Raw genomic sequence first — 26,886 nt, forward strand, 5'->3', positions numbered from 1 at the left:
ACCGCTGTTCATAATGGTGAACTATTGTGTTTGCGTAGGCTGCACAAACTCTAGCCTGTCAGGACATAGAGTTCACGCTTTTCCCAACAGGAAAAGGAATGGCACTAGCTTTTTGTGTTTGGGTGCGATTTGTACAGGTGAGGAGACGGGACTTCACTGCTGCATCGGTAACAAAAAACACGGTCGTGTGCGGGGCTCATTTTAGGCAGGAGGATTATGTCACCGGGGATATGATGGAGTTCAGGACGGGATGTCGAAGCCAGGATCGTGTCAGACTGATAACTGGTGCGGTCCCATCAGTTCATAAATTCATATTTACCTTTTAAATGGGGTGGTTGAAACTGCATTCTGTCTCCTCTCCTCACGTCCACTGCATGCTGTCTCCTCCTCTCTTATCCTATCCACTGCATGCTGTCTCCTCCTCTCTTATCCTATCCACTGCATGCCATCTCCTCTCCTCCCCTACTGTCTCATCTCCTCTCCTGCTATCTCCTCCTCTCCTCTCCATGCTGTCTGCATGCTGTCTCCTCTCATCTCCATGCTACCTCCTCTCCTCTCATGTCCACTGCATGCTGTCTCATCCTCTCCTTTCCTCTCCACTGCATGGTGCCACCTCTCCTCTCCCATCCTGCTATCTCCTCTCCTGCTATCTCCTCTTCTCCTCTCTCTCCACTTCATTCTCTCCTCTAGTCTCTTCTCCTCTCCATGCTGTCCCCTCTCTTCTGCATGCTGTCTCCTCTCCTCTCCCCTCCCGTCCTGCTGTCTCCTCTCCTGCTATCTCGTCTTCTCCTCTCTCTCCACTGCATTCTATCTCCTCTAGTCTCTTCTCCATGCTGTCTCCTCTCTTCTGCATGCTGTCTCCTCTCCTCTCATGTCCACTGCATACTGTCTCCTCTTCTTTCCTGTTATATCCTCTTCCTCTCCAGTGCATGCTGTCTCCTCTCATTTCCACGCCGTCTTCTGTACTCTCTTCCCCGCTCTTCTCCACTGCATTCAACATAGAAAAAAGTGGAAAAACAAACAAACAAAAAAACAGGTGGGCTAATAATTTTGACCTTAACTGTATCTCCCCTGCCCTCTCCTTTTCCTCACACTTTTTCTGGGTGATCCTTTCTTTTTTTTTGACTGTTGATTTTTCTTCCTTAGAACAGATACCAGATGGCTTTTTTCTCAATATTTACAGGCTCCCTTTTCCTACATGCCAAATGGTCTGCACTTCTTTGGCCACTCAAAAGCCATGAACAGAATGCTGACAATGCCAAGAGAGTTCCTGAGTGGTGTCATCGTGGTGTTCATTGAGCTAAAACCTCGCTCACACTCTGGGACTTCCTGGCCTCCATTGTCCTTGTACTCCCGGAAACCTTCAATAATTTGCCTTGATGGGAGATGAAACTTGCGGCACATGGACACAACTGCTGCCTCACCAAACAGAACATCATAATCATCTGGCCAGTTCTGTGGGTAGACCACTTTGCACACAGAGATGAAGTCTTCATAGTCAGACACACTGGTCACTGATCTACTGGATACATTGGAGGCTGCTTTTGTCATTAGCCTCTTGCGGAGTAAGTCTGCCAGGCTGCTGAAGAATTGCTCATGGTTGATGGCCACATCAACTTTACGTCCGCTGTGAAGGACAACACCCTTGAACTCGAGCTTCTCTGTTGCCTCTGAGACAATGCTTGAGAACTCCCCTGGTCTTATTTTGGCCCAGCTTTCAAAGACCTTTATTTTGCGAGAGATCAAGGTGTGAGTTCCACCAACAGTCCTAAGTTACTCACAAACGCAGTTGCTGTAAGCCTTTCAGCAAGAGCCCTGTATTTGCTTTGCTCCTTGCTGTCTCTTCGGGGGTCTGTTGCTGCAGCTTGGAAGTGTGCATGTAAAGCAGGATATTGCTGCCACACTGCCTTGACTGTGCGTTCACTGGATGCCACCCAGCGGATCCCAAGCACTCTTCTGATCTTCAAGAAAATGACTGACAGTTCTTCAGCACATAGATGTAGCTCTCTCTGGTTCTTCGGAGATGCATGATACAGTGAGTACAACTTGTCCAAAAATGCTTTAAAATTATTTACTCCTGTTGCCTCTTTGATTGTGTCTCCAACGGCAAGCTCTAGCCTATGATTGCAACAGTGCCGCACAACAAGATCAGGGTACAGCTCTGATTTCTTCAGTTGTGTGGCAACTCCGGAGACTCTGCCAATCATTGTTGATGCTCCATCTGATGTAAACGAAATCCAGTTCTTCTTCAAGAAGTCCTCTGGGAAGTGCTGGCGTAAACACTGCAACAGTTTGGATGTTATTGCATTTGCACTCGCATCCTCCAGTTCGAGGAGATCGAAAAACACAGTTGTTGGTGATGATGAGTTGAAAACACTTTGGAGACAAACTATGAGTACAGTCTGGTGGCTTACTGTTGTTGACTCATCAATGAGAACACCAATTTTTAGGTCTTTCTCAATTATGTGCCTCACCATTTTTTTCCTCCGATGAATTCACATATATCCGCACATGTTTTTCTTGATTGAAGGACATTCCCTAGATTTATCCCATTTTGGGTTTGAAGATCAACAAGGTCTGGCATATCAGAGAATGCATGCTGCCCTTTCCCAATCATGTAGGCCGTTCTGAAAATCCGGGTGGTGGTCTCCTCTTTATCGGCATTCTGCTTCTGAAAGTGGGACTCCAGCAGGCCTGCTTTTGATTTCTTCATTATTTCTTCCGCCTGCTTGTGCCCAGTGCTTTCTTTGTGCTGCCAAATCTTCTTGCGGTTTGCTCTAACTTGGGCCTGTCTCTGATCAGCTTTACTTGACACTGTGGAATTCACCCATTCCGGTGCTAAACGAGATCCCTTCAAGTGATGGTTAAGTCCTAGCCGTCCAATGCTACTACGAACGTGACATCCAAGCTTTCCATTTTTGGCCGTCAGCCATGGGTTTTTCTCCAGGAAATAAATTCCTTGTTCTTCAGTCCAGCAGCTTGGCAGTTTAGTACTTGTTTCAGTAGCTTCATCTTCACTTGACTCTGCTCCAGCAGTATCATTAGCATTTCCATCACTGGACTCCTCCCCAGTAGTAGTATTCAGCTCCTGAACTTCATCTCTGACTTCAATTTCTGCATTATGTGCTGTCTCTTCGTCATTGACTTTTTCCTTTCTGGGCTTTTTGGCTGCAGGCATTTCACTACTCTCCTTTGGAGAATAGTAACTGAGCAGAGACCTCTGCATTTTGCTACTAGGCCTAACTGTCTTACTACCTTGACCGAAGTCTGCTGCACTCCTGTTTTCTCCTTTATTCCTCTTCCTCACCTGCACTGCACTATCAACAAAGAGAACGGTGACAACCAGTCAATACCATTACTTTTCTGAGGGATTCCTATTAAGTAATTCCTAATGAAGAATTCATAAATGTATAAAGCTGTACTAGCTTCTGTAATTGTTTTCACTTTGGTCACGTTGAAAACACATAAAAATTGAATGTGCTCTGCTTTCAGGTGTGTAAAAGATGTACCCTTGGAAGGAAAGTGTCTTATACATGTGGGTGACAATATAAAGGAACCACTGTGTAAATGGATATGTGGTATGTTGAAAGCAGGATTCTAGCAGTTCTGTACTCCTCTGGGGTGCATTTTTTTCCGCATGGTTTAGGTCCACTTACACGTTATAAACACAAATAAATACAAAAGCATTCTGAATGTTCTGCTTTCAATTGGTGTTTTAGTGAGGGTGGTATAATCTCTAGAATATTCTAATTGAATTTGATTGGGGTGATGTCTGGTGACTAAGACGGCCATAGCATAAGCTTTAGCCTACATTGTTATTATGCTCATAAAATACAACAATATTCTAAGTGATCTTCAAGTGATTAGAGGAGGACTTGTACTAACTATGCCTTTAAAGATCACTTAGAATATTGTTGTATTTATTTTTGTGTACCTGGCCCTCTAAGGGGTTGAGTGGACCTAAACCATGCCAAGAATTGCACCCCAGACCATAACAGAGCTGTATGTATCCCTCAATTACTCAGCATTTCCTTTATTTTGTCACCCATCTGTATTTGCACTATTTTTTTTATAAAAGTATAGATAACACGCAATGCAAAATGTTTTCTCTTATATGGTCAATGGATACCTCATTGCATGGCAGGAGTATTTACTGAACTATGGAGGTTGCATTCCTTCATAGTTCTATACTCCTGCCATACAATTACACTGGAATAAAAGCACTGTAATGTTAAGTGATGTTTTGTGCTCTGAATAGCATTAAATAAGGATGTATCAATAAGTTTTAATGTGACATAATAATTGTCATTATCTTCACTCAGAATTATTTCTTAAATACATTGCTTGAAGACAGTGGTGCTTGAGTCAGATGAAGGCACGGTGCACCTGATCACAATTAAAGTACCTAATTTTGAGCAAGGACAAACAGGTCTATTCTGAGCGTGTATCTTTGTATTGGACACACCAACTCCTTGTCTGATTCTGGCTAAGACAGCAAATAAGCGTATTTCCCAAAATGACAGCCCTAATTGAGAGATCGATAGCTAGCCAGCTAGCTAGCAAGCAAATGCTAGGAGGTTAGCTAGCTAGCTAACGTTAGTGGACATTTCAAAATGACCTCACTGACTTAAATTTTCAACACCGTTCCCTCCCGACTTTTACTCCCGGAAAGGTGTTCCCTCCCATTTCCACCACTGATCGTCTGGTGCCTTCAAATGGGGTCGTGTTTACCGTGTTCACGAGAAGAGTCCATATGAACGCCCCCCTCCGGTGGTATTCACGACTTCGGAAGTGGAAATTTTCTGAAAGCTCCGAGTTCACGAGTTGTGACATGTTTGTTGACATTTTCAGAAATGGTGGAGGCCATGGAAGTTTATTTTTCGGTGGATGGTAAGTTAATATATTGTAATTTTAGTCGTTCGTTTTTCTTAGTAATTTTATATTATGTCTGAGGAAAATGTTGATATTCCCAACGGCCTCATCTTTTTCCTCTGTCATTATGCCTTTGCATTTCCTGCATTACGTTACCCTTTCGCTAGCTAGCTAAATTGTTAGCCTTGGTGGCTTCTAGACGCAGTGTTGCAGCGTTGCCTAGCAGCGGTGCTCTCTCGACTTAACCACTTGAACGCCAAGCATATCGTGTACACGACTTCCCATGTCGTAACCACGAGCTCACGAGTTCCATTTGAAGGCAGCAATCATATATGTTGTATTCTAAGGTTGTGTTGTCGTACCAAGCTTTCATTCTTCAGAGTGAGACCTGTTGTTGGGGACAGCAGGTCAGGGAAAGGTGGAGGGTTTCTTATCCTCTACTCAACACTTCTCTTACTACCTCCACTACTGCTACTGCTACCAGAGACATAGTGCTCCCCAAATTGTTGAGGAGACACAAGTTCACATAAACTTGTCCTCACTGCTAAACAATAGATAACATAGTTAATAAAACCACAGAAGAAAAGGAATTGGCAGCTAGACGGTACCTGTTTTTTTCTAATATTTTCTTTATTTTCTAATACAGCGTTCTTGTGGAAGGAACTTAAGACATGAGGAAGAAGAAAAAAAGTTGTTTAGCGAGGTGCAATGCAATGGCACAATCACCATGAATACATCATAAATACAAGGAAATGAAAAGCAAGAAAAAGGTTAATTTTATATCTAGATTTTAGAGATTTTATATAGAGATTTCAGATATCAAATCTGAATTCTCTATATAAAGGTGGCCCCTCAGGTTGAATATGTATGATGCTAGCCACTACTGTTAATATTACTGTTACTACTACAAATTATAATGACGGTAATGAAGTTAGACATTAAAAGCAGAATTGAGAAAGGAATGAAACAGGCATATACAGCAGGACTAAAATAGGTAGAACGAACAAACTACATGTAAGCCTATCTATGAAAAATATGTTCTAAGATGCGACTGCATGAATTGTAATGTATGCTAAGTAATAAAACATCAAATTTACAGTTTGAAAGCTGCTGGACCACAACCTGAATGTGTTACATCTGCCAAGGTCCGCTGTTTCTTCATCTGCATCCAAACAGCCAACCTTCAGTTATAGTGTGAAAAATCCCCCACAGCAGCTTCCTATTTATCTATTTCTGCTTCTAATCTACAGATAACAGCTTCTTGGTAGGACTGGTAAGATTTAACATGCATTTCCTACAATAAGATACAAATTGATGTTTGATTTCATCATGTCCATCTTCCTCTGGTACTTGTACTAAAAATCCTCCTGTCATGTTTAGAAAAGAAACAAAGTTTGTACCTTTTCTCCCTGGCTCTTATTTCTTTACCTAGCACTTCTGTATCATACAGGATTACTCTGAGGTCACAGGAATATCTTTATTGATCTGTTTTTAAACTAAACTAAACTAATTGAACGTAGATGGATAACGATCCAAGCAACAAAGTGAGATAAGAAGTCAAAAATGTATTTCAAACATTTCCTGGTAAATTTCCTGCTGATGCAACACTGCTGCTTTCTAGAGTCGTCACAAAAAGCTGCTCTGTGTATCACTGCCTCAAGAAGAGTTGACTGCAATTAAATCACATTGCTCACTACTTCCCATGCTGAGACATCAAATATAAAAATTAGCTGGTATTAAATCATATGTTAGTAACAGGGATTATGCAAGGCTGTGCTACTATCAGTATTACCTGCTATTGAAACTACTGTGGCTGAACTCTGGCTATGAACTCAGACACCATGTGTCCTGTGTCAAGAGGCTACAGGATAATACTGATAGAATTCAGCTTACTGTGGTTTACAGTTTAAGACAGGCTGTGTTTACAATGCTAAAACCATTCCAATGAACAAGGAGAAATTTATCTGCATCAAGCTTTATTTTCACAAGCTTTATTTATAGATGTAGAATTACAAACAAGTAAATGTGGTTTACAAGATAAAAAAATGTGAGCAATAATTAAACACATAAACAGTAAATGCAGAGGAATGGGCCTAGCTTTTCATAAAATTGAGAGAGAGAAGACTGTTTTTAAAATGTTAAAACCATTCCTGTGAACAAGAAGAAATATATCTGGACCAAGCTTTATTTTCAAAATTCTAATAATAATAATAATGATCATGATAATGATGATAATAATAATGATATTAATAAGGAACTTTATTTATAGATACAGAATTGCAGTTAAACTTTGTTTACAATACAAATAAAAAATGTGAGCAGTAATTAAAAACATAAAGAGTAAATGCAGAAGAATGGGCCTAGCTTTATCTTATCAGCAGGTCTTAGAGCCTCAGAGCCTGATGGAGGAAGCGTTCAGACCACGGGCTGCACCAACTGATAATGTCAGACTGTCATTATCAGTATGATAATGTTGCATTTGTCTAGTTTTTATTTTATTTGGAAAATACTTGCTTTTCTAATTCATCAAGTAAACAATAATAACGTAAATATAACGACCCTACACTACCTTGATTTGTTTGCGCTTCACCGAGGATGGAAAAAAGTTGAAGCCGGCTTCCATTGAAAACGAATGACTTCCTGTTGCTTTGTAGCCCGTAGTCTGAAAGCACCATTAGTCTTCAACCTAGACTGTGGAACAACTAAAAGAGCGCTGCCTGAGGATCTCAGGCTGCCCATAAGGGGTTAAAAGCTCAGAGATATACTGTAGCTATACACTTGTTCAAAACGTGTCTTAAATGTGCTCAGTAAGATGTTAAAATCAATCCTAATTTTCACCGGGAGCCAATGAAGTGAAGCTAAAATAGAGGTAATAAGCTGTCTCTTCTTAGTTCCTGTTCAGAGTCTGACTGCAGCATTATGGACTCACTGTAATCTGGATCTACTCTGCTGAGTGAGACAGATGCACAGGGAGTTACAATAATCCAGATGTGACAAAATAAAAGCATGGACAGCAGTTCCCAGGTGATTAAAAGACCAAATTTCATATCATTCGGACTTGTGATGTGGGACTGGTTATTAAAATGTTCAGTTTTGATGTGTAATTGTAGCACCCACTCTTGGGCTAATCAGTGTAATTATGAAGATGAAGGGCTGAGATTCATTATTCCCCTAAATTTTAAATTTAAACCCCCCTGGACAAAAATTGCTCCCTTTAACTCTACTCTCAGGTGTCACATCCCCAACAGTTATCAGTGACTCTACTCTAGGTGGTGGGAGGCTCCTCCCATCTCTTCTCTTCACCTCCTCTTTTCCCTCCATCTCTTCCCCCTCCCTCCCCCTTCTCTCTCTCCCTGTCCTCCTCTTCCTACACGGAGCTGACCCTCACTGTGGTATCATCATTCACGGTGTTGATCTGTCCCTGCTCTTGCTCTCTGGTCATCCTGCACCGACACAGGCAGGCCAGCAGCTTGTCTACGGCTCCTTTCCTCATGAAAACATACAGAACCAAGTCCACAAGAGGACTGAACTGGATGAAGATGAACCGTAGTTTGTATGTAGGATGAAAAATGAGGCTAATCCGACTTATTGCTGCCACCACGGACCAAATGATCGTGGGCAGGAACAGCAGTGTGTAGTTAAGCAGCACCAGAACCAAGACTCCCACGATTCGTCGTTTCTCCTCAGGGGGGACAGAGATGGAAGCAGACAGAGCTTTGAGAGTCCCAGCCAGGAAGAAGATGAGCAGGGGGAAGGGGAGGAGGAGGAAGATGGAGAGGAGGATGAGCGACAAGTGCCTCACAAAATAGATGACAATGATGAGGACGATGGAGAAGGCCCAGACCATGAAGGAGACCACCAGAGAGACCTTGATGGTGCGTCTGAAGCGGTACCACAGTGGGCAGGTGATGACCAAATACCTGTAATAGATAGATAGATAGATAGATAGATAGATAGATAGATAGATAGATAGATGGCTGGTAAGATTTCAGGATTCTGGACAAGCAGAACATTTAGTGGACGCATGTTTTAAATAGGTTAGAAAACATTTAAATAGCAATACACAATACAAACCAAATGCAGTGATCCAACAAATGCTTTTAAAAGGGGCCTAAAAACCTTCCTTTTTAACAGAGCCTTTCCTTAACTTTGTGCTGTTGTCTTTTTATCTCTTTGTTTTTATGCATTGTCTATAAACTTTTCCTTTTTAATCAGGCCTTTTTTCCCCTTTGTGTTGCTTTTAATGATCTTTGCTGTTGGTTCATTTTATCTGTTTTTATGCATCTGTTTTTTTTACTCTGTAGCACTTTGAGATTTACTATTAGTATTATTATTATTACTTACTTATTATTACTTACTATTATTACTCGTACTTTCATGTTTGACAGTAAATACAACTCGTCGTGAATTCAGGTAATTTTTAGTCTGAAATAACAAAACACACCCTGAAACAAAAGTAGCTTTTTTGGTGACTATTTGTAAAACCAAGTGGTGCAGAGCTAGAGGAGAATATTCAGTTATGTAATTCATATTGTAATGTAACGTTGTGAAAAAGTTGTTGTATATGTGTGACACCTAAATGTTCAACAAAGAGTGAGAATGTCACATCTTGGCATCTTGGGTATCATGTAAAATTCAACTTTCCCATTTGTGGTTACCACTTTATTGGACTGTTCAAATACGCTCTGGCCGTAATTTCAATATTTCCGACAGAATTTGAACGCAGCATAGAAATAGATAGATAGATAGATAGATAGATAGATAGATAGATAGATAGATAGATAGATAGATAGATAGATGCTTAGGAAACACACAAACACACACAGATGGTTAGCTACCTTTCCAGGGCTACACACACCATGAAGCCAACACTGGCTGTTATCCCAATGTTGTAGAAAACATAAGAGAAAACAGAGTGGGTGAGTCCCCAGGGTGCTGCCTCCCGGACGGCCATGCAGCAGAACTGGATGAGGTCGGAGACGAGGAGGTTGATGACGTAGATCGGCGCAACATGACCGCCTCGCACCTACAGGAACAGTGGTAGAAATAAATAGAGACAAATGAAAAGATCTCAATCATAATTCACACACCTGCATGTGACATCATGAATAGATAAATAACAGATAGACTGATCGACAAAGATAGACTGATAGACAAGTACACAGACAAATTAATAGATCTCAATCATAATTATTGTACCAGGGAAACCAGAGCATAGATGGACAGCAAGGTCAAAGGAAGGCCAATGGAGATGACGATCCATGTCGTCACACGTAAGGCGGTTGAGAAGTCATCATATGTGTCGTTCTTTACGGTTGTGTTGTTGGACAAAGCTTCCATTCTTCAGAGTGAGACCTGTTGTTGGGGACAGCAGGTCAGGGAAAGGTGGAGGGTTTCTTAGCCTCTACTCAACACTTCTCTTACTACCTCCACTACTGCTACTGCTACCAGAGACATAGTGCTCCCCAAATTGTTGAGGAGACATAAGTTCACATAAACTTGTCCTCACTGCTAAACAATAGATAACATAGTTAATAAAACCACAGAAGAAAGGGACTTGGCATCTAGGCGGCAGCTGCACTTTCTAATACAGCGTTCTTGTGGAAGGAACTTAAGACATGAGGAAGAGGAAACAGAAGTTGTTTTACTGAGGTGCAATGCTATGGCAAATTAGAATCAACATGAATAAATAATAAAAACCAGAAAATGAAAAGCAAGAAAAAAGGTTAGTTTTATATCTGAGAGATCTCGGATATCAAATCATAAAGGGAGCATGTGGCCCCTCAGGCTGAATAGACATCATGCTATTCACTACTGTTAATACTACTGTTACTACTACAAATAACAATAACAGTAATAATGAATTTAGGCATTCATTAAAAGCAGAATTGATAAACGAATGAAACAGGCATATACAGCAGGACTAAAATAGGTAAAAAGAACAAACTACACATAAGCCTATCTATAAAAAATATGTTCTAAGAAGTGACCACATTAAATTTCTTGTATGCTAAATAATAAAACATAAATTTACGTTTTGAAAGCTGCTGGACCACAACCTGAATGTGTTGCATCCGCTGTTTCTTCATCTGCATCCAAACAGCCAACCTTCAGTTATAGTGTGAATAATCCCCCACAGCAGCTTCCTATTTATCTATTTCTGCTTCTGATGAGCAGATAACAGCTTCTTTGCTCGGAATCATCAGAGTTAACATGCATTTCCTGTAATAAGAGAAACGCCTATGACTGATTCGATCATGTCCATCTTCCTCTGGTACTTGTACTAAAAATCCTCCAGTCATGTTTAGAAAGGAATCTTATTTCTTTACCCAGCACTTCTGTATCATACAGGATTACTCTGAGGTCACAGGAATATCTTTATTGATCTGTTTTTTGGCGCTGTGGCTCTGACCATAGAAACTAATGCCTACCATACATTAGAAGACATTTATTCTGACACTGTCTCACATTTTACAACAATTTGTCTCAAGTCATGAGTTGTTAGTCCTAGAGCTGCTCACATTTTAAGATTCTGTTAAGACTGAGAATCATTTTTCAGAGATTTGGAACTAATTCCTTGCTTGCATCACACAGGTTTTCAGTGCATGTGAAGGATTATACAGGCTCAAAACACTGATAATGGACTATGATGTTTGAGTGTGAATGAAGCTACGGCATCCCCCTCCTTCACCATCTACACACACACACACACACACACACACAGCCTACAACAAACCACACATGCACAACACTCAAGAGAGAGAGATAAAGAGAGAGATAAACTCTGGTTTACTCCACAGCTCCACCAGTTTCTCCTCCAGTTTGACGGTCCAACAGAACCGGGATTTACGCTTCCCCGCCAGCATCGCCGTGTTTCCTCCTCTGTCTGTCTGTAGAGCCTTGTCACCTGTCACCACAGGTGTGGATGTCAGCCAAAGACAGCGCTCCTATTGGCTGTTGACAGTGTAGCATTATAAATCGCGTCGTTGACCATCACACACCTTTGAGCAAAGACTAAAGGCTTAAAGATAAACTAAGCGATTTTCCGACTACTAGAGGGTGACAGAAACCGCACAAATGCATATTCCTCAAGTTGAAAAGCAAAGTGCGAGCGTATGCGATATAATTTGCAAACCTTTGATACATTTTGGATTTATAAACAGCTATTTGCAAATATGCGGAATCCATTCGGCAAATTAGGAATACATTTGACGTTTTTCCTTTTGTGAATCATTGAAAACATCTGCAGCCATAAGAAGCACAAATGTGTTTTCCAATCCATTTGATTGAATTGCAAAATGTGTGTGTGTGTGCACCATGTGCTGTAAGGTTGTGACCGCTTTTGCAAGCTTACATTTTGTAGTTCTGAACAAATATTTGCCAATTTTGCCATTGATTTTGTTTTCTGAGTTTGGTAAGGTTGCTTTTTAAATTGTAACACTACTGATTTACTATCACTGCTAGAATTCTATGCAGAAATATATCTGGTGCATTGCAAGATCAAAACAGCTGAAGTAATTTCCCGTTCGATCTAGTTCTGGTTGGATGGTTCTAACATGAAAACAAGACAAATTTAATTTCAAAACAGGTTTTATTGAATCAAACCACGAATAACAGGCAAAATGTACATATCAATTTTTCAATAAAAAAGAATACAGTTTATATTTATGAATCATATTTCAAGCTTTGTTTTTTAACCACTTAAACATAAAGCTCTTTTCAAAACGTCCTCTGAACCAACAGTGACTTTTCAGTACCCTTCTTCTCTCACTCCTTTGTGTATTTCTAAAGAAGATAACTAAAACTCAGGAGAAAACAGGGGCCACATTCCAGAAACATCCTCACTGTAAAGATCTTATCTCTCGCTACAGGAGCCTGGCTGAGACTTTAGGGTCATAACATGGTGGAGGCTGGGAAAATGTGGGTCGGGGAAGAGAATGAGTAGTAGTCTCTTCCCTCCTTCGAACAAGTTGCTCAGCGTTCAGCAGTAGAAAACAGGAACGTTTGGACCAATTTCGGGTCCAAAGGGGGTCGAGACCAAGTCAAGACTGAGACCAGAGCAAATCAAGTCCTATTCAAAACCAAAATAGGCAACAACAGCGTACATTTCTTTCTGAAAAATGTTAAAATAATGCTTAAGTTTCTTTAGGATCAACAGAGATGTAGATCTATCTGCAGGAGCAACATCCAACTAATCAATGCATAGGAATTGACTAATCAATGCATAAGAGGCCTGAGGAACATTACACACATTCTGCTGGTGATATACCTTCAATTTTTGTAGTGCTGGGGAGAAAATTAACCAAACATCAATAAAGTCCCCTTTTTTGTATTTTTAGATAGGCAGGAAAAAGTGGAGACCAATTACAGCCTGAGTCAAAATTGCTAAGACAAGTCGTAGATGTCAAAAAACTGCTGGACTGTGTATGAATGTGAAGCAGGATTTTTTTTTTTTGACTTTTGAGATGAGACTGGATGGGCAGTAGGAGTTTTACTCTGTAACGTGGCCCCACATCCCATACGCATAAATTAAGTGCTCTGGCCTGATGCGACCTAAACGCAGGTCAGTGCACTGTAAGAACAGGAGATAAGGTTCAACGTGTTGAGACTGAGATTGTCCGAATGAATTAACATTCGTATTTATTTTACACTTTAGCTATTTGCTCTTTTACAGAGTAATTACATTGAGTCCACCAGTAGAATAAGTGTCATTTCCCAGATCACTAATATTACAAGTAGCCAAAAGTAAGGGCCAGTGTAAGGGGAGTGACTATCTACAATCTAAAACTTATTTCTTCTTCTCTTATCTCTTATTCTTAAAATGCATAAGACCCAAGTACTTGGTTAAACTCTTCTGAATGTTAAAGTATAAAAACACACATTATCCACCAACACCAGGAGGCACAGCACCTCCCTCACTACCATTTCACCTGGTAAAACCCTTCGGTATCATGATCATACCTAGGAAGAGTAACGATCTGAAATGGACTCAATCGTTTTACTCTGGAATTGATCGGCATACCGTGGATCCAATGGGACGGCCCAAAAAACCAGGTCATGCACTTATATGTCAATTAATGATTGGTTAAGGTCTGACCATGAAATTCCGGTGAACACATTCATCAACCCAGCTACAGTATACATCAATACAATCAATAACTCAATCAGTTTATTGTCCTTCCAGGTAATAAATCAATCAATAAACCCAATGAATCGATTGTTGACTGTGGTCATTAATCAATAAATAAGTCATTATCTTGTTGCGATATTGCTGACTTCAACTCAGCTTTAAAAAAGAAATCCTCATGTTTTCAGCCGAGACATTGTCCAGCAATATTTGGCGATCAATGAATCTATCAGTGCTAATCGTGTTATTAATGATTAGATTTCACATTGTTGATCAAAAAGCTGTAAGATTCTTCACATCCCTGCTGCTTTTCTGGAAGGTTTTCTTCCACCTGACATTACACAAGATGTTCTATGTATATTTCACGTATTTAAAAGACAAAAAAAACAAAACGATGTAGCCCAGAGGTTAGAGAAGCGGACTGGAAGGTTGCCGGTTCAAATCCCTGGACCAGCTGGGAAAACCTGGACCTGGGGGGGGGGTAAGTGAATGACTAACGCCCTCTCTGTCTCTCTGAAACCACTGTCGAGGTAAACAGTCATTTCCAAATGGGATCAATAAAGCATCTATATGTGAACGCATGAATGTGAAGTAGGGCTTTGCTGAAAAGCAGCATGCATGCTCAGCAAAATTCCCTGGATAAATAAACGTTTAAAAGACTTGTGTGCTTCACTAACCTCAGTATGGGAACGCCACATACTGCCAGGCGGCCCAGACAGACCGGAAAATACAAGACTTTCCCACTGGTTTCACTTGTTTTGGTTCACGTCTACCTTTGCACCTCGCTAAACTGTTAGCTGTGCTCACACCATCTCTACAAAGGGATTTTTTCCCCCCCTCGGTAAGCCAGCAGATCCTCCGCCTGACTCTATGTTGAAATCCGCTTTTACTGGATTCTACTGTGTTCTACTGGTCAGACTTCTCCTCACTGATGTTATAGAGAAGGCTCTTGGCTCCGCTCTGCCAGGAATAAAGGGTCTCCAGTGGAGTTTTTCCATCCTACACAGGAGAAAAAACAGACACAAGCATATGATTAAATCTGCAAAACTGGGCACATTTTCCCTTGAATGGCCTTTGTTGCCTAAGATTTGCCCATGTACACAAAGTAGTTAAACACTTTTTTTATTTTATTTTTGGCTCTTACTCTTTACCTAGCACTTCTCCATTATTGGTGTTGCTTGAATATTTTTTTACTCATTCTGCTATCCTGGCATTTTGATGCAAATGCAGTTTCTAGTCCAATATTTTCTCATGACAACTTTGCTCCTCTGGCCACTAAGCAAATATTTCCAAAGTATTACATAGTAATTATTCAGTAATGATTGCACAACTTATAACGTAATACTGTTATCATGCTAACAATTATTTGTTATCAACAGAAATTACCGGCATTTAACTGAGAAATGACACATTATAATTACAAATATTTACTCGCTATTACCAGAAATTAACAGTTACTTTCTGATCATTTCTATATAATTACCCTGTAATTTGTGTACCATAATGTAAAGTGCTACCAATTTTTTATTTTTAAAATTGTATTTATTTTTTTAATTTTAATTTTTTAACTTTTTTTTAAATTAATTTCCCCATCATCCCCCTTGTTAAATTTGGTCAAATCACTCACTAATATATTGACGGATAGCGGTGCTTTCCGAGGCGCTGTACTTACACAGTTCTTGGTGTGGAGACTGGCTCCATACATCATCAACAGCCTGATCATCTTGAATCGGTTTATTCTCACAGCATCGTGCATGGGCGTGTCTCCATCCTGGAGTGAGAAAATAAAAATGCGTTTAACTCAGTGAAAACCAATAGACGACACTACAGAAGGGTTTCGTAAATTATAGGTTGGGCCCCAGATGGCTCATAGGCCTGGTTTTGCTAGGAAGTGTAAGGACTGGTACGCAGTCAATGCAAGGCACACATACACAGTTTGCAAACTCTCTGCTTTCAGAGTACAGGACAACCTAATGTCACACAAATACATGAAATGCACGTGACTTGTTAACACCAAATTATGTGTTGGTGGCATGCAAGTGTTAAAATTCAGTTTTCCCAGCACAAAATGGTCAAATTTGAATTTTGAGCGAACATTTTTGTTATTTAACCATGACTAAAGCCTTTCCCTGACCTTAACCAAGTTGTTTTACTTGCCTAAATGTAACCGTTAGCCCACATTTAGCTGAAAAAGCTGTGTCAAATTTGTGCTGTTGACTTTTTATGAGATCATGTTGGTACAGAAATGTCGACCGTCTTCCTTGAGCCTGTCTGAGGTTATAAACTGTTTATCCACAAGAGGGAAGCAGAGCCACCAGTCTGGAAACAGAGGTATTTAAAAATGAGGATTACAGAGGAGTGTCTACTTTTATACATTCTCAATCGCCGCTAAAAGAAAATATTGCAAAGAAAGTGCAACATGCGTCCTTTAAATAGACTGAGAATGCAAGATGGGTAATATTCTCCCATTTCACCTGTGTAGAGCTATTTTTGGAGAAGGACAAGAACCAGTGCAACCCGGTACCTGTCACACTGAGGCACTTGTTTATTTGTAGTTGTTCATTTAGCGCCTCTAGCTGAAACGCATGACACTGCAGCATGCGTTAGCATCATGCTCCAAAATTTGGACTACATATTTTGCAAGAATGCGAGAAATTCCTCTTGTGTTGCCCTTTGCGTTGATGCTTGCATCGACCATGTAACAGGCTTAAAAGGATATTCACTGAATATGTGAATTCACTAAATTTGGATGAACTGAAACAGTTTTTCACTGTGGTATGTAATCAAAAGCATTGGCAGCTAAACTGAGCTAAATTTGAAGTTGTTTTTTTTTTACAGTTTGTTCTTTTAACGTGATTTAACACGGTGTTCAATGAATGTGAGAATCACATTTTAACAATTCGTCTGAACAGTTCTGCTGACCAGTGATCAACTCCACTGCAGCAGCTGCAGGTGAAGTTCCTTGCTCCTCGGTGTTAAGTGAGCTTTATATCATGCTGCAGATGATTTAGCAGCAAAAAGACTAAGTTGAGCTCCTATAGTGCGTTTTATTTTAACTGTATGACTGATTCCTTACTCTGTCTTTGGCGTTGACGTCTGCTCCACAGTGGATGAGATGCTCTGCACAGTCACAGTGTCCCGTCCGCACCGCCACATGGAGAGGAGTGCTGCGCAGCTGAGAGGAGAGGAGGAGAGGAGAGGAGAGGAGGGGGGGGGGGGGGGGGGGGATAGGAGGAGAGGAGGGGAGGGGAGGGGAGAGGAGAGGAGGAGAGAGGAGAGGAGGGGAGGGGAGAGGAGGGGAGGAGAGGAGAGGAGAGGAGTGAGGAGAGGAGAGGGGGGGGGAGAGGAGGGGGGGGAGGAGAGGAGAGGAGGGGAGAGGGGGGGAGGATAGGAGGGGAGGAGAGGAGGGGGGGAGAGGAGAGGAGGGGAGGGGAGAGGAGAGGAGGAGAGAGGAGAGGAGGGGAGGGGAGAGGAGGAGAGAGAGGAGAGGAAGAAAAGAGAGGAGAGGAGAGGAGGAGAGAGGAGAGGAGAGGAGAGGAGGGGGGGGAGAGGAGAGGAGTGAGGAGAGGAGAGGAGAGGTGGGGGGGAGGAGAGAAGTGAGGAGAGGAGGGGAGAGGAGAGGAGAGGAGGGGGGAGGAGGATAGGAGGGGAGGAGAGGAGAGGGGGGGAGGGGAGAGGAGAGGAGGGGGGAGGATAGGAGGGGAGGAGAGGAGAGGAGAGGAGAGGAGTGAGAAGAGGAGAGGAGGGGAGGAGGGGGGGAGGAGAGGAGTGAGGAGAGGAGAGGGGGGAAAGGCACAACAGGGAACAGCTAGGTGAATATCTTCCCATATCCTGGCAGTTGTGACAGTTATTGTTGGTGAACGCAGGAAAAACTCTCCAAAAATGTCAATAATGAGTAGATTTACCCAGGGCCATCTGTGGCAACATGCCACCTTATAGGCAAACTTAAAGGATAAGGCTGGTGTTTTTTAATGCATTTCTTACCGTCAACAAATCCTATGAAAATAACAAAATCAACAGACTAACAAGTCTCGTCCATGTAGTCGGTGCCCAGTGCAGCCTCATGTCCCAGCAGCCATAGAACTCCATTGTATTAAAAAAACTATTAAAAACCCGTCACAGAGCCACGATCACGATGCACCGGGCCGGCCGACTTTTTCCTCAAACAACTTAATAAGCCGGCTGTAAACACGTTTTCCATCTCAGGGAAGTAGTTCCGTAGCACAGAAAATAGTCGTAATGAAGAATTTGTTCCCCTTTGAATTTGATTTGGTAATAACTACAACAGTCTGACTTTTCATGGTAACAGTTAACGATTTTTAAAATGTAAACTATGTCTTTGTGAGCTGTATTTAAAGGTTTTTAGCTTACAACTGGAGCCAATGACTTCTGGTTTGAAGGCTAAAAAGGGAACGTGGGAAGTCGGAAAGTAATGAGAGTAGAGCAAACACATTGTTGATTTTGTTATTTTCATAGGATTTGTTGACAATAAGAAATGTATTTAAAACACCAGCCATATCCTTTAAAAAACACCGGCCCTTACCCGTGATAAGTATGCCCAATAACCTGGATTGTGTTGTATCTTTTGACAACAATGAGAAAGATTTAACGTTCCATGCACTCTTGGTTCTTGCTCTCTGTTATTCGCGATGCTCACAGCTGAGTTTTGTGTTTGAGCAGCAGAGAAAAATGAATAATAATTGTTATTAATAATAATTTAACAAACTCATGAGAAATAAGCCCTCTTTGCTCTCTGCAGATGCATGGGTTTCATCTGATATCTGGACTTACCTTGTCTCTGGAAGTGAACTGGGCTCCCTGGTTGAGAAGAAGCTCCAGAGCCGACAGGCTGCCTCCTCTGCAGGCCCAGTGCACCGCTGTGGCCTCCAGCTGCAACCCACAAGAGAAGAGTGTGTAAGAGAAAGAGAGAGACAAAGAAAGAAAGAAAGAAAGAAAGAAAGAAAGAAAGAAAGAAGTGTGTCTCACCTTGTCCTTGCTGTGGATGGCGGCTCCAGCCTCCAGCAGCCTCTTGATGATCTCCAGGTTTCCCTTGAAGGAAGCTTTGTGCAGCGCTGTTCTCTGGAACTGGAAATGATGTAATAGATTACTATTACTTTTACCTTTTAATGGAGAGTTGGGTAATTTAAAAGGACATGAAATAATAAGTAATAATAAAAATGACATTTACATTAATAAATAAATAAGATTTGAATGAAAACAGCTTCATGGGTACAATCTAGCATTATAATTGTATTTGTAATATTATTATAATTATGTTTAATACAATAATAATAATAAATAATAATAAAAAATAAAATTATTTAAAAAAACAAACCAAAAAAAATCTTTAAAAATGTATTTTGAAAAACAAACAAAAATCATAGATTCAAGATGAACAGATAGGAATAGAGGGTAAAAAAGATCACATAAAAGCAAGTGTAAAACAATAACGTATAAAAAGTGATTGATTTCAAAGATGATACTGACTTTGCTAGTCTAGGCTCTTTGGGCAGGTTGCTATGAAATAGATGTGGAATATAAATAGATGTAGATGTTTGGATTTGGTCTGCAAACAGTCTAAAAATATATAGCTTGAGGGGAATCTATGAGTTGTTATTTCCTGGTTTTTCCACTTTGCCGTGTGTCTGTCTGTGACTCACATGGTCGACCGCGTCGGGGTTTCCTCCGTCCGCCAGGTATTTCTCCACCAGCGGCAGTTTGTTCTCCATGGCCGCTGTCAGAAACATCTCCTCATCCACCGTCTCAGGCTGGGAGGCAGAGACACACAGACAGATCGTTACATCGATGGACGGGGGGTCGTAAAGGAACAGTTCACCCAAAAATGAGCCTTGTGTCATTATCTACTCAGCCCCAAGTCAGTCAAAACTGCACTGATGTTCGTATGACCACCAAACACACAGCAAGTTAGCTAATGCAGTTTCATCTTAGTGTTCCCCCAAACAATGGAAATGAATGGGTCCGGGTTAGCTTGAGCATCAAAAGGGTGTTAAATTACCTTCAGATTTTTCTAATCAACTCGTGCAGCATAATTCAAGTGTTTTGTATCCAAATGATTGCACTGCAAGACCGAAAAGTCTATACTCACCCCATTATCTCTAATATTTACATCTCTGACAGTTCCTCACACCGCCTCCAACCTCCTGTATTGAAGATACTGTACTGGAGCGTGCCTCGTACCTCCAGTAGAGGAGGTTAATGCGATAAATTTAGGCTTTTTAGACTCACAGTGCGATCGTTTAGCTACAAAACAGCTGGAGCCCAAGCTGTTTAGAGAAATTTAATGATCATTTTATGTCATGTTTGGAGCCCGAAAGAACCAGACCCTGTTCACTTCAATTGCTTGGTGAAACGCTGAGATAGAATTACCGTTAAATTGTGGTTAAATTACCATCATGCCACATAATCAAAGTGTTTTGTATCCAAACGATTGCACTGCAAGTTCAAAAAGTCTATATTCACCCCCTTAGCTCTTATATTTATGTCACTGACAGTTCCTTGCTCCTCGCCCCTAATTTCCTGTACTGTCTGTACTGGAGCGTGCCTTGAGGTTAATGGGGCTTTTTAGATTCACAATGCAATTGTTTAGCTACAAAACAGCTGGATTGTGCTGCACAAGCTGTTTAGAGGAATTTTATGATCATTTTATAGCCTTTTTGGAGCTCGAAAGAACCAGACCCTGTTCACTTCAGTTGTTTGGTGGAAGGCTGAGATAGCCTTAGCTAACTTGCTGTGTGTTTGGTGGTCATACGAACTTCAATGTTTTGACTGAATGACAGAATTTTTGGTAACACTTTATCTGGACCGTCCAGTCTTCAACAGTGTGTCACTTGTCTATCTGCTGCATCTCTACAGACTATGTAACCCTAATCCTGACCTTGACCTTAAACCAGACATTGGATATCTATCGACTACTTTTCACACTATTGTATCACTTTTGAGACTCAGTTGTCTTTTTAATGACACATTATAGTCACTTGATAGTAAGTTGAGTATCAGCATTGGACTATCCAAATAAAGTCTGACTGAATTTTTATTTTGGGGTGAACTGTTCCTTTAAGCATCTCTGGTAAGTTTATTTTCTGTCTGCCTGCTAAACAATGCAAGGGACGCAGTGGAAATAAGAGATATGAAGATATTGTGTCCAGGTGATAGTTATGATGCGGTAAGGTTTTCAGTATATTGTGATTTGCATTATCAAATGAATTCAACCCGTCAAAAATAAATATATTATAGATATTTTCATATTCTATATATGAAGAAATTTGGCAGGCTGTAAGGAATATATATGCAGATTATTGTCTAGACAGAGAGATAGAGACAGAGTAAATAATGTGTTACTGTTGACAGTTTTCTTGCTGCTGACTCATCTACAGTGAGTCATCTTCTCATCTCAAGAGAAAGGTATAAGAGCAAGAGAGCAAAAAAGTGAGAGAAAGGAGGAGTAGCGCTGTACAGAGAGCAAGAAATAAAAAACCCAACAGTATAATAATAGTGTAACAACATTTATGTTGCCCTTCTTAACCTTAACTACTTCTTCAGAGTCAGGAAAGTAGAAAACACAGAAGAAGAGCGGCTTACGATGATCTCGGGCTCCGGCTGCTTCCTGTGGACCGGAGCCTTCCTCTCCCTCCTCCTCTTCCTCAGCTGCAGGATGTTGAACAGGTCGTCCACCGTCTCCAGCTTCAGCCGGCCGCTTTTATCCGTCTGACAGGGGGGAGGGGGGAGACAATAGACAAGTCAACAACAATAATACTAATACTAATACTAATACTAATACTAACAATAATAATAATAATAATAAACAACTATTTGTATAGCAGCTTCTCAAAAACAACTTTACAAAGGGTTTTATATTAAAACAGTAACAGTAACAAACAAGTCAATTGAGAACATGAGATTACATAAAATTAGTCAATAATACATAAAAACAAAATCAAGATTTCTTCCAGAAAGCAAGTTTCTAAAGGCAATTTTATGAAAACTGAACCAATTCAGCCAACCTAAGCTCCTATAATAACATCCAACAGATATATTTTCAGTTAGTTGTAATTGAATCAATAATTGCAGTCATTTCCCAAAGTGCCCTATACCTATTTTTTTGGGGAAAAAAACATCTGAACTTCATCATTGTCATAATATCTCTGAAATCTAGAGAATCCAGCGCATAAATGTCTTTGGATTTCTTCCAGCAAAGTCTTAAATGACCTACTGTTCATTACAAAGTACCATCATTTGTTTCAATTCGGTGCTTTTAATCATTTTCTGACACTAGGTGTCACTGTTTCTCTAATGGTGGATGTCTGAGTTTGGAACAAAACTCTTCAGTTTGTTGGTATCAGTGATTTCACCACCTTTAATCCCTCAGTACAACAAACTGATTAGACTGATCTGGTTTGACTGCACAGTATGTTAGACCTTATGTGTCAGTATGCTGTGTTATGTGTCTCAGTGAGTACTGTGTACTTCCTTTTATGTGCCTGTAGATTAAAGGTGATTCTAATTGTGAATGGGCCATTAAAGGGGCTGTAACTGGAATTCAAAATTTACTCTATTTATATATGATTATAGATGTTTCATCTAGACATTGGTGAAATTTTTTTTTGTTAGAGTGGTTTTGTGTTTTCAACGATCCACCCTTTTTTACAGGCTGTTTAAAACGAACTCCAGTAAACGCATCACAACTGGACTTGGTCTTGATTGGCTCCCCTTACTGAATAATTGCTAAAATCCTTCCAATCACACAAGTTTGCAGTATTGTAACTGAACATGAAGAGTGAATCATAAGGGCCTTTAATGGACAAGGCAGGTGAACCTATAAATATAGAAACTGGTTTTGATGTATTTAGACTTTTCTTTTCCTCTCTGATAATCCCTTAATGCAACAACTGATTTCATTACCATTATGTTGTGGTTTGGAGTCCATCTTAATAAGGTTGCTCACTGACTGACAAACTTGACAAACTGAGCTGTGGAAATACTCACAGATGCCTCTAGGTGGCAGCGTGGACCAAGAGACCAAGTTCACTGGGTGGCAATTCAAAGTTGTTTGAATTAAATAAAAGAAATGTCTGTGTCCATTTGACGTAGTGGCATTATCTTCTTTTATATCCTTTGTGCAAATTAACTGAACTAGATTTACCAACTTAAACTCAGACTGTGCATTTCTATTGGTTAGATGATTAAGAAAGAGGTGGATTCACTTTGATTTCCACATATTGCAAATTGATATTTGTTATACATGAGCAACATCCTGCTTGTGTTTTGTTCCATGTACTGTCTCACTTATGGTGTTTTAGTAATACTACTGCTACTACTTCTACAACTACTACTACTGCTGCTGCTACTACTATATTACTACTACTATTACTACTGCTACTACTACTACTATTACTAGGCCTACTGCTACTATTATTACTACTACTATTACTACTGCTACTACTACTACTACTATTACTAGGCCTACTACTATTATTATTACTACTACTACCATTGCTTCTACTATGACTACCATTACTACTACAACAGTTACTGCTATTACTCCTCCTCCTCCTCCTCCTGTTGTACTGGTCTTCCTCCTGCTGTGGTCTTACATTGAGTGCAGCCACGCTGACTTCCTCCTGCTCGCTGCCACTGTCGCTCTCCTCTGGCAGAGCTCCGCCCCCCAGCTCCCTGTGGGACCTGCGGTCATCCTGCTTCTCTTGATTGACAGCCGCCTCGTACACTCCCCCATGGAAGTCGTCCGCCTCCTTGCCCTCGGACCTCTTACCGGTCACCTGCAGGGAAGAAGAGACGAGGTTGGAAATATAGGTATGTACAAGGTATGTAAATCCAAGATGAGAGAGTCTCAGCTTGGATTTACATACACAAAAAACAAAAAATCTGATTTTTAACTCTTTGGCTGGGTTGCACCAACAAGGACTAAGTTAAACTAAGCATAAAGTAAAAAAAAAAGTAAAAATCTAAGCATAGTTTAATTTAAACCTGGATTTAATCTTGTTTTAAGTAGCACTTTAAACTGAGGTTAAATCTAATCAGGTTGCACAGATGTGACTGTTGATTCTACACGGGGAAAAAACACCATAAAATCCCCCTCTCCCCCTGTATATTCATAAAAAGACCAGATTTGTGTCACAAAGGGTGTAAAAAATAAATCAGATTCTCAGTTCCTGGGTCAGTCTTTAGTCAGTTAGTCTAAGAGCAGAATTGGCCATTAAGTCCTCAACTGATTAAATCCTGTTTTGAGTTATTTTCTGAAAAACTATAAGAACATACAGTTTGTGGTTTCACATAACTTTTCAGAAATATGTATGAGTCTCTGGAAAATACTACACCCCAAGGATTAATTAATTCACTCATTCAAATTATTCAAATTAGCGATTTAATTACTTAAATGATTCTGATTCAAATAAATTCCAAAGTGACTAAAGATTTCTTTACTTAAGCTCCATCCCCGAGACAAACTGTTTGGTAAAATCAAGTTTTGCTCTTTTTTCAACTGTCAGAAGTTACAAGGAATGGTCAAGAAAGAATTGTCCGCAGTACCAATAGAGGATAGCTGCAGGGTAAATACATGTAGAGGGATTCTACAAAAACAAATATACATTTACATTTTAAGGATTTATCCAGAGCAACAGTAGAATAAGCTTCAATTTCTAGAATACCAACATTACTAGCAACCAGGAGTAAGGGTCAAAGCCTTGGAAATAGATGGAACAAAATATTCCTGTATCCTTGGAATGATCATGTATGTGTAGAGAAGTGCTTGGTGATAAGAAATAAGAGCTTGATTCTCTCACTAAAGTCTTTAGTAAGTGTGAGTACCTTAGCCTTGCATTGGCCCAAAGCTACATACTGGAGCTGCTATCAAGTCATGTTACTCAGAGGAATGTAAACAGGCTGCTGCTCCAACACATTATCAGTCTAACACAAACTTTGGCTTCATAATGGTCAAACTGGAGAGTAACCACTGTCTTATTTCAGAACTAATGAATCAGTCATCTCATCATATTGACTTTGTTTAATTTTCTTATTTAACCTAACTTTTGTTTGGCTTCGGTGAGGTTTTGTTAAGGATTTCTTTTCTAAGTCAGACTTGGCTGAGACAGCAGCAGCACATTTAGTTACAGGCAGAAAGACAATAAACTCATTTCATTTAAAGTAATAGGTTATCTCGGAAAAATTAAGAGAATAAAGTGCCATAAGAGGAGGAGAACGGGGAGAGAGGGCAAAACCAGTCCTAAAAGTTCAAAACCAGTCCAAAAAAGGTTCAAAACCAGTCCTAAAACAGTTGAAAACCAGTCCAAAAAAGGTTCAAAACCAGTCCTAAAACAGTCCTACAACAATTCAAAACCAGTCCAAAAACAGTCCTAAATCAATTCAAAACCAGTCCTAAAACCTCCCTTTCTTGTGATCTTGCCTCCCCATCATCATCATCATCATCATCATCATCATCATCTTGAATAACACTTTCCAGTTACACTTTCCATTCATGCCTTTGCACTTTGCATCAGTCGATCTTACCAGTTCCTCAACGCTGAGCAGTCCCATGCTTCTGTTTGATAGGATGCAGTCTGATAGTAGGAAACTGGAGGTTTAGTTAAGTCCAGTGGCTGAGTCTTCTTCTGTGGTGGTCAGAGTCTGTCTGCCTGCCTGCCTGTCTCTCTGCCCGCTGCCCGGAGCCTCTGTCTCTTATATAGACCTGATGGACCGCTATAGAAAAAAATAGGAGTCATGTCAGTCAAGTCAGATCAGATTACCGGCTGCTGCTCATGTGGCACGGTCAGCGCTACCAGCATCACCCCCATTACCCCCCCACCCACCCACCCACCCACCCAACACGCTGCCCGGTTTGGACTGTTGGGTTCGCTCTATCACAAAGTAGACAGGCGAGGTAAGAGGAGTCACTCCTGCCTATGTCACTCAAATCCCAGAAGTTAGGCTAGAGTCAATGAGAACTTTGTCAGACCGAGAAATGTCTTTAAATTAATAAATGATCAGTTTCTCTGAACTCTGCAGTGTTTCCTTCTTTAGTTGGTTTGTTTGTCCAGGTGAGATCAATGACCTTTGAACTCTGGTGGCACCAAATAACGGCAGCGAGAGTCTCAGTCTAACAAGACAACTGCGGTGCGGTTCGTTAATCCGACCGACTACAGAAAACCACCCCGAAACACAAGGGATTATGGGTAAAGGAGACGGATGCGGTTCCTCATGCTTGGAAAGCCTAGCAGAAGAAAATGAAAATGTCTGGACTGATGCTCATATTCAGCTACTTCTTCATGTGTTCTTAACTGGTATGAACACCACAGAAGAAGAGACAGACAAGTCCATCATGCTGAGCTAAAGCCAAGTTACCAAAACTCCAATAAACAACTGCCTGTGAGTCATGTGACTTTTGTTTACAAGCCCTGGTTCTCTTGTAATTGGTCAGTGTGGACCTAAACAAACCAAATACAAAAATGCAGCAAAGTCAACTTTTCAGCTATGGTTCGGTATCTTCATAGTTAAGTCCAGGGTCTTTCTCTCTATTTTCGGATACCACAAACTGGACCAGAATCTGCTCCAAGTGTACTGGTGTTAATGGTAAAGAGGCGAGATATGGCCCTCTGCTGCAGATATCTGCTGTTAAAAACATCAAGGGATTTTTTGGAGCAAATTAGCTAAAATTTACATTTGTCATTTGTCTTGACTTTTGAGAAAAACAACTTGGTTTGTCTTCTGTTCCAGTTCAGTTACAGTAGGAGAGTGCATGCATGAGCATTAATTAAAGCCCACTTTTGCAGACCGTCCGGAAGCAACTTTTCTTTTCTTTTTTTTTTTTTAACTATCGAGTGACTCATCTTCTCAAACATAGACAATCTTTGGCGGTG

At 40.6% G+C, this 26,886-nt stretch overlaps 2 protein-coding genes across 2 annotated transcripts; both read right to left on the reverse strand.

Moving 5' to 3' along the window:
- Positions 1 to 1,194: 1,194 nt before the first annotated feature.
- On the reverse strand, positions 1,195 to 10,212 carry LOC139926467 (uncharacterized). Its single transcript, XM_078288647.1, has 4 exons — positions 10,072 to 10,212; positions 9,711 to 9,898; positions 8,255 to 8,792; positions 1,195 to 1,725 (listed from the first exon to the last, which is right to left on the reverse strand). Exons 1-4 carry the CDS (start codon positions 10,210 to 10,212, stop codon positions 1,195 to 1,197), a joined length of 1,398 nt encoding a protein of 465 aa, XP_078144773.1.
- Positions 10,213 to 14,905: 4,693 nt separating this feature from the next.
- On the reverse strand, positions 14,906 to 25,656 carry ankrd1a (ankyrin repeat domain 1a (cardiac muscle)). The gene is made up of 9 exons (XM_071918207.2): positions 25,541 to 25,656; positions 23,611 to 23,793; positions 21,599 to 21,724; positions 19,660 to 19,767; positions 18,986 to 19,084; positions 18,791 to 18,889; positions 17,076 to 17,174; positions 15,672 to 15,770; positions 14,906 to 14,998 (listed from the first exon to the last, which is right to left on the reverse strand). The coding sequence occupies exons 1-9, from the start codon at positions 25,565 to 25,567 to the stop codon at positions 14,906 to 14,908; spliced, it is 933 nt and encodes a 310-aa protein (XP_071774308.2). The 5' UTR covers positions 25,568 to 25,656.
- Between the last annotated feature and the right edge of the window lie 1,230 nt (positions 25,657 to 26,886).

The sequence above is a fragment of the Centroberyx gerrardi genome, chromosome 15 (genome assembly GCF_048128805.1).
Source record: "Centroberyx gerrardi isolate f3 chromosome 15, fCenGer3.hap1.cur.20231027, whole genome shotgun sequence".
NCBI classification, from domain to species: domain Eukaryota; kingdom Metazoa; phylum Chordata; class Actinopteri; order Beryciformes; family Berycidae; genus Centroberyx; species Centroberyx gerrardi.